This window comes from Phalacrocorax aristotelis, chromosome 6, assembly GCF_949628215.1.
Source record: "Phalacrocorax aristotelis chromosome 6, bGulAri2.1, whole genome shotgun sequence".
NCBI lineage: Eukaryota > Metazoa > Chordata > Aves > Suliformes > Phalacrocoracidae > Phalacrocorax > Phalacrocorax aristotelis.
The window spans coordinates 47,635,400-47,649,078 of NC_134281.1; the positions used below are offsets into that span (position 1 = coordinate 47,635,400).

A 13,679-nucleotide genomic window follows, 5' to 3' on the forward strand; every position below is an offset into this window, starting at 1 on the left:
TCTCGACTGTCATTGCCCTCATTGCTTTTGCAGTTATTACTAGTCCTTGCTTTTTGTATCCCAGTTAAGTTCACAAAGGGCATTGTGCAAACATGCAAGAAGATGGCTCTCACCCTGAATAATCTACTAATAAAAGCAAAATACGCCCAGGGACAGGGCATATTTTCTAGTTCTAGTGAGGCTGTTCAGCAGGGAGAAGATCCTCAATCTGCTGTGGAGATATGGACAAGTGCAAGAGTTAGGCAGGCAAGACTGATGCTCGAAAAGGTTGGATTTAGCCTTCTTTCTGTATAGAAAGCCTATTAATGTAGTCACAGCATAACTGGAAGTTGGTCATGCCAAAGATTCAAGCCTGGTGAAAAATCTTGTCTTTAACAAGGTAGCCAGTGAATTGATGAAAGCTTCTGTGTCTTGCAACAGATATACACAGTGCTTACTCAGTGCTTACTCTTGAGTAGTTAGCCCAATACAGGGCTATATTCTTTTCAAAAAATATCCTAATGGCTCTTTCCTTTTCTGTTTTCTCCCCAGAATGTTTGTATGATAGAATAGCACAAGAAACTGTGGATGAAACTGAAATTGCACAGAGACTCTCCAAAGTCAACAAGTACATCTGTGAAAAAATCATGGATATCAATAAATCATGTAAAAATGAAGAAAGGAGGGAAAGTGCAAAATACAATTTGCAATAAATTTTGGATTTTTAATAAAGTCTTAGTGTTTTACTTAAGTGTTGTTTTTTGATTTGTGTGGCATTTTTGCTGATGGGAGAAGCTGACTTGAAGCGTTACTCTCCTTCTATAACTGATTTGTTTTTTGAGCGGTTCTGTCAAAAGCCTTTCTATGGTGTAACCTGCTTTTAAATAATGTAAGATATATTGTAAGTCCACTCACAATGAAACAGTGAATTTTCAAAGGTTTTTTCTAATGAGTTTCAGTATGTTACCTGCAGTTCTGTATATAGGTTGTAATTCTGCAAACACCAACCCATTTTGCCTACGTTTTGTTTTGCTGGAGTTAGTTGGATCTAGGTGCAGTAAACATCTGCTTAGAAGGAAAAACTGTACAAAATCCACTTTGCTATGGAAAAGGGTTTTATTGTATTTTACAAAGTGTTTTTCTGAACTGAAATTTTAATCGTTTGTTTTTATAAATCTTTGTTTTGATCTCTAACAATATATTTGCTCAAAAACACTCAAAGAATGCTTCTTTTTCACTTATTATCTTGTAGATAGATCACCATTACTGTCATAGTTTAAAAAACAAACAAACAAAACCCAATATCAAAGGACCCAAAGCTCTAACTTGTAAAATCATGATAATTCATTAAAAAAAAATAAAAATCTAAAAACAGTTCTTTTTCAGGCACCAAGACACTTTACAGGTTTCTGGTTATGGTACAAAGCTCTTCAGTATGTCTGTATTACTGTTCTTGTAACACTCTATTTTTAGTGTATTTGTATTTACAAAGAATTTAAAGATTGCCACGCTATGGCAGGATTATGTATAATAGAAAATTTAGTACTATTTCCTCTAAGCCCATAATTTACCAGTGGACACTTTTAGCACAAATTTAAATAAAAAATACAAATAATTTCCTACACTGAAGTTAGATTTGTGATGCAAAGTTATAAGGAATAGTTTGTCTGAATTATACCTTCTTGTAAGTGAAAGAATATAACCTGAAGCCTTGTTTCATGAAGGATTTTGAGAATAAGGTTTCTAGAGATGACTTAGGGCTGTACGAATCAATTTTGAGGATTCGTATTGGTGATCATGGTAAGTAAACCTTCCATTTGTGTTACGCACACAGATGTGATTATCTGCCTTTCAGGCTGCCTGTTCCTGAGTATCACCATTTGTTCTACTGCAGAAATTCTGCTTCCTGTAGTTTTGAAAGAGTTACCATTTCTTATCATCTTCCTGTGTCACTGGTATATCTTAACGTTAAACTTATTTCCATGTCCCGTGTGCATAGATAACTTGAAAGGAACAGTGCAAGGGTTCTTTAAAGGGCTGGGGTGGATGGAGGAAAGGGGAAGGGAGGGTGGGAGGAGGCGGCATGCTAGAACTGTAGTGCCTGTTTCAGAAGTGATGGAGGAAAAGGCCATGTTGTGTCTTCTGTACACCACATATGCTTAAATAAGGTCTTAATTCAAGGTGCAAGTGTTTGTTTTATGCTTTCTAATGTGAAATTTCATGATTGGCTTGTGCTGATCCGAGTAGGCCGTGCTGCCAAAAGAGTATGTCCCACTTAAGCTGCTCGTGTCCCTGCATTCCCATCCCTTCCCTTAAACTGGCACCTGTGCTTGTGCAGACATGTGGGCTATCACTGCTTTCCAAGGTTCATTTCATAAGTGCTGGTGCCGATAGGATGAAGCCAGGGAGCATTCATAGCGAGGGATGGGAAGAGGAGTGTCTTTTCACAGTGACTTACACATATTCTGAAATTGCATTTAACAGCCTAGCTTGTCTCCTGTTAATCTCAAAGTGTTCTTAGGTAGTGTTTAATGAAGTGCATAAATGTTTATGCTTCCTAATTTGGGATGCTAAATAGCAAATTAGTCTTTATAATGTCAGTGCATGTATCCTTTTATTAATTAAAGAACAAAATAGAGATAACACTGAAGAAACACTTAAACAGCAAGTTCCCACTTTTCAAGCAGACTTGTGAATGCACAATTTTTTTTAAAGTGATATTAGGATGATCCACTAGTTTGAGAGAAAATGTCCATAATTTCCTCAGTCTTTTGTGGTTTTAGTACTAATGTGTTTTTGTTGTAACAGATTCTTTAATGAGAAGATCATTCTGCACTTCTTAGAAGATAAGCCTATTTGAGACAGCATTTTATGAAACCTGGGAAAAGGAGATTAAAATTTAATTAGAGTTAGGACTTCAGCCTGGCCCCAAAAATTAGAGATTCTAAATCTTTCAGCAAAACCAGCATCATCTTTCTAAGGCTTCTCCTTGACTGATTTGTCCCATCAGATGTTAATGCTGCGTCTTGCTGAAGAATTCCAGTTTTCTTTCTAGGGAAGGTATCTTGGAAGTCCTCATCCATTTCTTCCTGGAGTTCCTCTCAGCCGAGGCCCAGCAGGCAGTTTTTAGCAGAGTTCAGCAGGAGTATTTGGGTGGCATAAAAAGGTTCACTTCCCTTTGAAGCGTAACATTGTGGGGGGCTAATACTGTGTCCTTTGGGCTGGGCAACTGGCTTTTCATGTGAGCATCACCTGAAGGTTTGTTGACTTATGGTAAAGGAATAGGACATATTAAAGGTACTACACCTCTTTATTGTATTGTAACTTGAACTGAATCTTTGGATTTCTGGAAATAAGTTTTTGCTAATAATGAGCCAGTTTTGCACGCTGTAGTTGCAAGGCAATGTGTGGAGGGCTCTCTGATAACAGGTGTGTATGAATAACATCTTTGCACTTGCACTTGGTCATTACTCTTGGCTTTTCCCTCCCCGTACACCCGTATGAAGACCCTACAAGTCTTTCCAAGTGTGTGCGTTTCAAGTAGGGAAATAGGCTACAGTTGTCATGTGTTCTAGCTTTACCCAAGGAAGAAAACAAACTTTAATGGGGTGTGCTTTTCTGCATTAAAATACCGATTGATAAATTAACTGTGAATTTAATTTCACTATGTTATACTGCATTTATGGCCAATGCTGTTCTTGTTGGTACATTATTTATTCCATAATTGTGCCTGCTTGTACATAGTTTTGCTTTGTTCATAATGCACCTGCCATGAATCTACCGTAGAAAACTTTATGCAAAAATAGCACCTACTTTTTCCCACTCTAGCTTAACTTCATAGCTGCACATCACGTGAAACAGAAGAGAATTTTGACATAAAATGAAGTAGGTTTTATTATACCCTGTAATACCCCTCGTTCATCATTCTAAGGTTTGTGCTGTGCCGTTACTTCATACTGTAAACCTGGATTTGTAAGTATCAGAAAAACACAGACTGAAGAGAAACTGACTTTGTCCTGAGAGATCAGTGCATACTATTTACTACTTTTTTTTTTTTTTTTAATCAAAGAAGGAAGAAGGTATTACATGAATAATCTGATCCTGTGTTGCCACGCATTGCTGCTGTAATTTGTGGTATTCGTGACCTGATCCATATTAAAGTGCCTCTGGCACACTTGCAAGGAAGCAAGATTAGAGTTAACAAAAAGGGCTTTATTTTCTGTTAATGATTTTTATAAGGGAAATGAGCTTCCTATTATAAATTTAAATGAAATTTCTGTTATATTAAAGGAAAGAATCCTACCAGAGATATTAATACCTCAGTCAAGATGTCTAGCCACTCAATTAAAAAAAGAAAGCTCTGCACAGCAGAAGGCTGTGCTGCCATCCAGCAAGACCTGGACAGGCTGGAGAGCTGGGCCGAGGGGAACCTCATGAAATTCAACAAGAGCAAGTGCAAGGTCCTGTACCAGGGGAGGAACAACCCCAGGCGCCAGTACAGGCTGGAGGCTGAACTACTGGAAAGTGGCTCTGTTGAGAAGGACCTTGGAGTGCTGGTGGACAACAAGTTGACCATGAGCCAACAACATGTCCTTGTGGCCAAGAAGGCCAATGGTATCCTGGGATGCATTAAAAGGAGTGTGGCCAGCAGGTCGAGGGAAGTTATCGTCCCCCTCTACTCTGGCCTAGTGAGGCCACATCTGGGGTACTGTGTCCAGATCTGGGCTCCCCGGTTCAAGAAGGACAGGGAACTGCTGGAGAGAGTCCAGTGGAGAGCTACCAAGATGATCAGGGGGCTGGAGCATCTCATGAGGGAAGGCTGAGACACCTGGGTTTGTTTAGCCTGGAGAAGACAAGACTGAGGGGGGATCTTATCAATACTTATAAATATCTGAAGGGTGAGTGGCAAGAGGATGGGGCCAGACTCTTATTGGTGGTACCCAACAACAGGCCAAGGGGCGATGGGCACAAGTTGGAACACAGGAAGTTCCAGCTAAACATGAGAAAAAACTTCTTTCCTGTGCGGGTGCCAGAGCAGGGGCACAGGCTGCCCAGGGAGGCTGTGGAGTCCCTTCCCTGGAGATATTCAAAACCTGCCTGGACGCGTTCCTGTGCCCCTGCTCTGGGTGTGCCTGCTCAAGGAGGGGGGTTGGACAAGGTGATCTCCAGGGGTCCCTTCCAACCCCTACCATTCTGTGATTCTGTGATTTCTTAGAGAGAAAAAGAGATTGTTAGGTTCTGCTGTTACAGGACAGGTTTGGATTTAGTGATGCTTTATAGAGATGGGAGGTTTCGGGTTTTTTTTAATGCAGTCAGACTAAAATTTAGTCATGTCAAAGTTGACCTGTAAGTAGAAGGTATTTAAAGCTGCATTTGGTTAGCTCCCTGCATGACTGTCAAAAGGAGGTACAGCCTCCCCGCAGGAGGTCACTTCTTAGCAATGTACCTTTCATGCTGTATCTGATAGATTACTACGATGCTGCTTTGTTGTTTTAAGCATAAGATTATTGTCCACTTGGAAGTTTTAAGTAGCAATAAATGTAACTTTTTTTTTTTTATTTATTTAGTGAAATTGTGAAGATAGTTCAGCCTCACTCCTCCAGAATTTGCAGACCTTTAAAAAATAAAGCTAAGTGCAGGTCATTGTTAAAATAATACTACTTTAATGCAAAACCGCAAAGGAGTGAGAATGTTCTGAACTGGGAGCATTCTGTGTTAGCTGTAACCTCACTGTGCGTTAGCTACATTCATAATTCTTGAGAAACCTAGACCTTCACTGTTCCTGAAAGAGAAATTAAGGTTGTGTCACATAGAGCTATGCTGAGGATTATTTCAATATTCCATCTTTTGGTGTGAGAATGGATACTCCTCAAAAAAGTACAAAGATTAAACTTGTGCTTCTTCAGAATGAGGTGAGAGTTTTCTCGCTATTCTTGAAAATATTTGTCATTCTGTGCATGCCTTTAGTCTTAGATTGATGAAGTCATAACATCAATTGCTTAGACTTTATTGGTGTCATTTTTTTCATCATAACTGTGGAACTGTGAAGTGATTCATACAAAACTGACGCAATAAAAATGTTATGAAGTGCAATCATTGCATGTTTCATGCTCAGTAGCTAATTTTTAATTTCACCATCTTGGACACTTTTTCATCCCCTCAGGCTTCCTAAACAGGAAAGGAGAATCACTTGTACTTGGAAAACAGGAACAGTGATTCAAAAAGAAATTCATTTACTTGGATGTTCATTTGCTTTACTTTTGCAATTATTTCTGCTGTTTATGTTTGAGCTATAACTTCCATTCTACTCATCACATACCCACTTGTTCAGTTCTGCAGTGAAATCAGTCCTGTGGTTGTGACATCATTTGTTTATCATAAAGATGAAAATACCTCACCTATGACATCAGATGAAGTTTAATTATGTCTGGATCAGAACAGAAGTGAAAGTGAGTCTGGGAGGAAAGGAAGAAGCTGAGCCTAAAGGGATTTTTTTCTGTGCTGCTTTCTGGCTAGAAAACTTCCTTCAAAGGAAATTATTTCCTCCACATTTATAGCAACACTATGTTCCTTGTTTATTGATAGTAAAACCTTAACAGAACTAAACTCTTTATTAGTATATATTTTTCATGAATTAGAGTACCTACTTTTGTATTAAATTTTAGTCTTTAGTGATTTGAAATTAGAGTCACAGAAAATTTACTGAACACCGAAGGGAAGGGGAGGCTGGGGGTGCCTTAGGTTTTATTGTAGTATAACAATTGCTAGAAGTCCTGTGAAGCATAAGAAATTATGCTTATTGGTGCATGTGTACCCATTATAGTTAGCGTGAGCTTTTGGAGTGGTGAAGGGTGCCAGTTTCTTGGGATCAGCTGATTATCAGAAGAATTGGCTGTGAACGCTCTTTGGTGTTCACCCTAATGAATGTGAAGGATGTATTGGGACAGCAGTAGAGGAAATACTTCTGATAGTGCCATATCACACTGGTACCAGCCCATTCCACATGAGACTTGGATGAATGAAAAAGCTTACACAGGAGGGTTTCATATTCTTCCTTTAAAGTAAAATATATCTTTAAAGTCTCCAGAAATATTTACAGTCATCTTACTGGATTTAGTTTAGTTTAAAAAAAAAAAAAGTATTTTCATGTGTTTTCCATTTTTCTTATATTAGCAGAATAGAAGTTTAATGGGAGACATCTTTCTTGATCTTTAAGTTGGGATATCAGCCCACTGATAGTTGAAAATAGTCCATTTTGATGCACCATATTCCACCCTTTCTGTATGGAGTCTTCTGCAGGATTTATGGAGGTGCCTTGTGAAGAATAATTCTCAAAATAAACAGGATTGGAGGTGGATGGGACAAAGCACCTGTCTCCAAGTTAATGTTCTGTGTTTCCATTTCTTGAAGAGTCTTAGATTACGACAAACTAATACTCCTGAAAGTAGGATTTTACATTTTTTTCCTGCATTGTATTTTAAAATGCTTTGACACTTGCTCGTTTCTTTGCATTTGCAAGGACACTTTAATCCTTCCAGGACCAATGTACACTGTAAGTTCTGCATTTCACTGCACATCCTTACAGGAATAAGCAAATAAGGAGGTAGATTTTGCGTCTAAGCAGGGGTGAAGGTGATCTCGTAGCATCATCTCTGCTTTGGAGCACAGTGCAAGGAACCACCCTCCTTGTTAGGATAGGATAGGACAACCTAGAGGGAGTCTTTTCTTTAGGTATAGTCCCCTAAAGGCTAGACAAAGTCCCCTAAATCCAACAAAGACTGTTCATTGCCACATTGGTAAACACGTGCAGCTTCCACTCTGTGGCTTTCCTAAACTTAAAAAGTAACTGAGATCCACTCAGCAGCAGCCAAATGCGGAGGATGGTACAGGACGCCTAAGAACAGGTTGTGGAGGGGTCATGTAGGCTTTTTTACCTTCCCACAGAGAATTAATATATGCAATTTAGATTAGGTCAGTAGCCAAACAGAAAATTCTCAAGCAGTTTGACTGGCATTTAAGGTTTCAATCAGCCAGAAGTTTTATTAATTAAAAAAGTCCAATCACTTTTACGTGCCAAGAATTTAACCTTTAACAAGTAGAATAATCAGTGTTTTTTTCTGCAGCCAGGAACCTCTAGTGCAGTTACACAGCTGTATGTTTACAGATGTAATGTACTGTTATTCTGTATAAATCTGTCTATGCCATGTAAATCCACAGATTGATAATTTTTGTGATGTCAGCCAGCCCTGTCTGTTTTCCTGGTCTTCATTTCTGTTCCTTCTGCAAGTGGGAGGCAGTCTTCTGTGCTTGCCTTAAAGGTAAGGAGATGGAAGCATTTCACAATTCCTGCCTTGCATGTTGTCAGCAGGGTTCTGAAGTTAAATACCTGCTTGTTATTCCTGGAGATAAGTGACACAGAGCTAGAGCATTTCCTTAGGAGATCTGGTAGCGTTGCTGTCACCGTAGGGCAGACTTTGCAGTTGAGGGACTTCACATAGCAGCGTTTTCTCTTTTTTTCTTACCATGCCAAAGCATGGATTGTAGCAAAGAAAATTTTACTCATATATGAAGGTCTCAAAGAGGTAAGATGGAATAAGCAGATCTTTCAGCAGGATCTCTTACAAATGTTCATTTCTCAAAACAGAGGATCTCCTGCTTTTTCAGAGGCTCAGTGGCCTGGAAGTTTCCCACCTAATTGTGGTGCCGAAGTCTGGATTGTCATTTTCATCAGAAGAGCAATGGAAAGCGTTAGGTGCTTTGACAGATTATACTGATTTATGACTTTAAATTGCCTTCTGGGACTCCCTTTTTCCATTTACTGTAGGAAAAACAGCCACCTGTTGATCTCAGAAAGAAAGAGCTGTTTCAAAATTCTGTGATCTAAGTACAGTTCTTAAGAAGGATGTTCTTAGCTGCTGAGTTACATGCCTAAAGGTGGGTGGAAAGACTCCAGGCTGTGGTGCGTCTGCTGGTGGGTCATTTGATGAGATGTTGTGGTCTGCTGCAGAACACGTCAGAAAGCTTTGCTCAATTGCTCCTTTGACGAGAAACCTTGGTTGGACCACAGCATGCTGCTTAGAAGAACAATCAGTCTTGAAAAAGCATCAAAGTGTTAAATCCATCTTTTCCTTTAGTAGTTCATTCCAGTGGGTAACAACTATCCTCGCTGGTCAACTTGTGCCTTATTTCTCTGTGAATTTTTCTGGATTAACTTTTAATTCCTTGTTCTTGATTTCTCTTTCTTAATATTCTCTTGCCTTAGTATTTCTCCACCTCATGAACATCTCAACAGACTGGGTGTCTTCAGTCTTCCACTGCCAATGTTTTCTAGGTTGCAACTTGTTTTTGTAATATTTTTCCTTTACATCTACCCGAATTCATTTTAGTTTTATGGAAATACTTTCCATAGAATAGTTCTTGATACGCTCTTAAATACCTTATTAGTTCATGTGATACAATCTCATGTTTTAGGACGCATGTCACTTTGTGTTAGAATGTCATATAAAACAGTTGTAATTTTATTTTATGGGGCAAACTTAATTTGCCTCTGTAGAAAAAACTGATATTTAATTGATTCTTAATCAATCGATGTTCCGGTGTAATTCCCTTTTTACTGTATTATTAAATATAGCTCTGTCATGAAAATACTGCTCTTAAAATTAGTATTTATCTCTAAGGTACTTTCCTCTTTGACTTGGTACTATACATGTGCCAACCATGAGACAGAGCATGTTCTTCCTGTTTGCCAAACTATTTATTCACGTATTCATAGCTCAGCCAGGCAGGTGGGTGATGGTGTCAAACCGGGCTGCAAAGAGCAACAGGTGAGCAGAGTTTCACAGAAAGGGGGACACTGAAATAATAAAACTTAGAAGAAAGGAAAGCCATGGTCATTTTACCACTGTTAAATTTTGTACCATATTCAGGATAGTTACAGAGTTTTCTTGGTTGATGATACTCATGAATTGCCAAAGAAAGGTGAAGAGCTGCTATCGTTATGCTGTTACATACGCTCACAATGAAGGGAGGGTATCCTTAGAGAGAGACAGCATCTTTTGTGGACTGACTTCATTCTGCAGCCTCCAGCCAAACCCCATGAAGGAATCAGACCTGATAGGAGAAAAGCTTACTATACATCAACCTTTGCTGTGTCTAATTTGACAAATGAAAGGTTGCTGTGGATAGGACTTACACATATTTTGTTTGACCTGCTAAATAATTAATATTCTCAGTTAACTTCAGAGACAAGATGAGGAAGATCCAACTTCTTCCACTGAGATGGTTTAATGAAAATTGTTCTTTGCCAGTATTTTGAAGGTCAAAACCGACTTAAATATGTAAACAGAAATTATATCAAGGTAAAGAAAAAAATTGTAATTAATCTTTTTTTAAGAAGTCCCTTCCTTCCTTTGAGAATTTCAAATAGTGTCAGACAAGGTTCTTCTAAATTTCCTTCATCATCTCTCTGAAGATTCCCTGTTAATTAACTTAGTCATTTATAAATGTTATGAAATCATGTTATTGGCTTCTATTTGTAAAGGCATCAGGAAATTTGTGTACTGAGCCTTTTGAAAAGTAATTAATGTTTCACTCTTAAATGCCTATTGATATTTTTTGTATTTCCTATTGATTTGAAATTAATATCTCTGCCAATTTAAAGCTCACATGTGGGTTTGTCCAGGTTTCATTTAGAAAGAATTGACAGGACAGCGTTGTTGAGCTGATCCAGTGAAAATGAGGACCCTCATCTGATGAGCTCAAGAGCAAAAATACTTGTAATATTCTACCTAATCTGGGCTTCATCCCTCTCTGACGGGTGACCGAAGGTGGCCCTTTCCCACGTGATTTGTGAGGGGTGTGTAGGTTTTAACTAACTAGAAGCTTAATGATGGGATGGGTAAGATCAGAGCAGTTCAAGTGCATGTTGTAATACCGAGGGCAGAAACCAGTTGATTCTCTTATGATCCCACCCCGGTGCTGCAGTATTATTAAACACTCTGGGCAAGGCCTTGGTGATGTTTTACAGGGTTGTGGGTGGCACAGAAGTTGCTCTCATGGTTTCCCTGCTTATCTGACTGACCTGATCACCTGTTCTGGATGTCAGGTCAAACCTGTACCTAAGATATTTCAACTTTGTGGTGCAAGAAGTGCCAGGTTTTCATCCTCTGTGGGTAGGGGATTTGCTGTCACATCATAATCTGGCCTGTGATGAGATCCACAGGTGCCACTAGATCCACTACCTACGGCAGCTCAGCTATTTTGCTAGGGGAGGTCAACATTGCTAGTCAAAAGGAGGGCCACTGTGCTCTGTCAGACTTCTATGCTCCACAGGTGATAGTGTGAGCTTGTTACAACTGACACATTTGGGTATCTTTCTGCACCAGGTTTGATTTGGATCTTCAGTGCTTCCATGGTGTATTAGCTACCACTGCACTGTCAGCTTGTAACATTTAAGGCTCACCTTATGAGTTTAATATAAAAGTTGATGGTGGTCAAGTTATTGTGACTTGTGTGGCATTAACAGTGAGGGAGTCTGCAACTGGGGGATCGCCTGCACCAGTCAGGCTGCAGAATTTGGTAGGTGCAATGATGGGTGGGTTTCTCCCAAGCTGGTCCTTTGTGAGAAGTTCCTCTAGACTCAGTGAACCCCCATGGCACTTTCTTCTCCTTGAACAAGGTATACAGGCATTTCTGTAAAAGCTGGGGATCTTTTGTTGTTGGGTAGCAATTAAATTCTTTTCTGGTCTGGGAAACAAACTTCAGTGGAGCTTTTTTAGCAGTAGGGTGCCTTGTTGGCCGGTATTGTCTCTACACTGAATATGAGAATTACCTGTTTCTCCAGTCAGGTACCCCAAATGTAATTACTGGAAGAATCGGATACAGTGTGATTAAAGGAATTTGTATTTGTTATTGAAGGGTTTTCTCTTTATTAAACACTACAGCAAAATTTCAGTAACCAGTGACCTCTTTTGAGAAGTGACTCATTGCATTTTAAAGGCTTTATAACCAAGTCATCCCTTCTTCTCAGACATGAAAGATGAATAGATGGTTCTTGCCTGCGATTTTCAGTCTCAGGGGAAGTCCCTTTTCACTGCCTGTGGTGATGTTCAGCTGCATCACCGCTTTTAATTGCCTCCAGGCTCCTGCAGGACTTTGTGTGTCCCCTCTGGCATGACCTACATCCTTGCAGAACCATGAATCCCTTAGCACTGGTTACTGGAGTCTGAGCTAAGGACAGAAAGTCCTGCTGTTGCTAATCCCTAGTTGTCTCCCAATGCTGTAAGCTACGTGCCAATCTCTTTCTTGTGTCCTTAAATTCATCTGGAGTTATTTTGCCTGTAGGATACAAATGAATTTTCTGTGTTAAGGATGATGGTAGAAAATGTGAGTGCTGTCTTAAGCATTATGGATACTGGGTGGGTTATTACACTGAAAACCAGAGAAGGATGTATTAAATAGAGCACAAGTACCTTGTCAAATCAGAAATTCATACATCATAATATATATGCATTTTTTCCCTTGAAAAAGGGAAATGAACAGTAAAGTAACAATTCAAGTTGTAGCCTGAATTGCATTGCTGCAGGTCAAATCAAAGACAAGTGTATCAATGTGTCAGAAAATACAGTTTCATTTGGAAGACTTAGGCTAATGGAGGAATAAAATTATGACATTTAGGGTGAATTAAAGTAAACACTACAGTCTGTTATGGAAAGGAAACATTTATAAAATATAAGATCAACTTGTTCCTTTTGGGAAGGATTGCACTCTTCTCCAAGAATGTCTCTTCCACTGTTCTGTAGTAATGTTGTTGGACTTTGTCTCACAGGATTGAAGTTACTGGACCTGTACTGTCAAAGGACTGATGTTATGCAGGTGCATCAGTTCCTATTTTGCTCTTTCTACACATAATGGTAGATAACCCTACAACATTGATCTTCAGGACTTGATTCCCCCCCACCCCACCCCCCCCCAGCTTCCAGTTTTAGTTTACCCATAAGAAGTGCATGTTTATTTATTCTTAAGCAAACATTGCTGCCAAGTTTTAGCAGGATTTTTTCTGTCTTTGAAGAGTTTATGAGAGATCATATCCGCTCTACCTTTGCTGGACTAAACTGTCTTTTAAATTTTGCTTGGGAGCTACACACACCAATTCATCTGCTCTTATCCTAGTCAGCTGCTTCTGTACTTGTCTGATCTTTCTTGATCAGTGATGCTTTGTTCTGAGTTTTATCTGGGGTGGTAACAGTGCATTATAGAGTGACGTTATCTTTCTAGAAATGCCTTTCTCTAGAAATATCTTCTGCACTTTTCATGGCTTTGTCATGCTGAGGGCTCATAATTCAGCAGTAATCAATGGCTCTGCTGAGGTTGTTATCTTTCCTTTGAGTTCCTAACATACACCAGACTTCCTATCAGTCTGTAGGAACTTGTATTTAGGCTGTCAAACTTAATCTCACCTCCATTATTCCTCTTCTGAAAATCATCTTGAGGGATCTTTTCTTCCCTTCTGATATTTCTCCACTGCTGCATCATACTGATGTTACCTTCCAGTATGGTGGCATTAGTAGGTGTCTCTAAGGTCTATGCTTAACCTGTGGTTATATGAAAACTATTTTTGCTTTTATGTAGATTTGTACCTATTCTAAAACTGTTTGTAAACATTTAACGAAGCCTCAGATTGTCCCAGTGGGGCAGGTAGG

General features: G+C 39.2%; 2 protein-coding genes across 4 annotated transcripts in view; both read left to right on the forward strand.

The window, feature by feature from the left end:
- The window catches only part of BEND5 (BEN domain containing 5), a 32,450-nt gene extending 31,725 nt beyond the window's left edge, over positions 1-725 (forward strand). For all 3 annotated transcript variants that reach the window (XM_075097668.1, XM_075097669.1, XM_075097667.1), the window contains one exon: positions 532-725. In XM_075097668.1, coding sequence (XP_074953769.1) covers positions 532-692 — 161 coding nt within the window. In that variant the 3' untranslated portion in view covers positions 693-725. The remainder of the gene's footprint in view (positions 1-531) is intronic.
- Positions 1-13,679, forward strand: part of AGBL4 (AGBL carboxypeptidase 4) — a 991,536-nt gene that overhangs the window by 624,026 nt on the left and 353,831 nt on the right. The window lies entirely within an intron of this gene.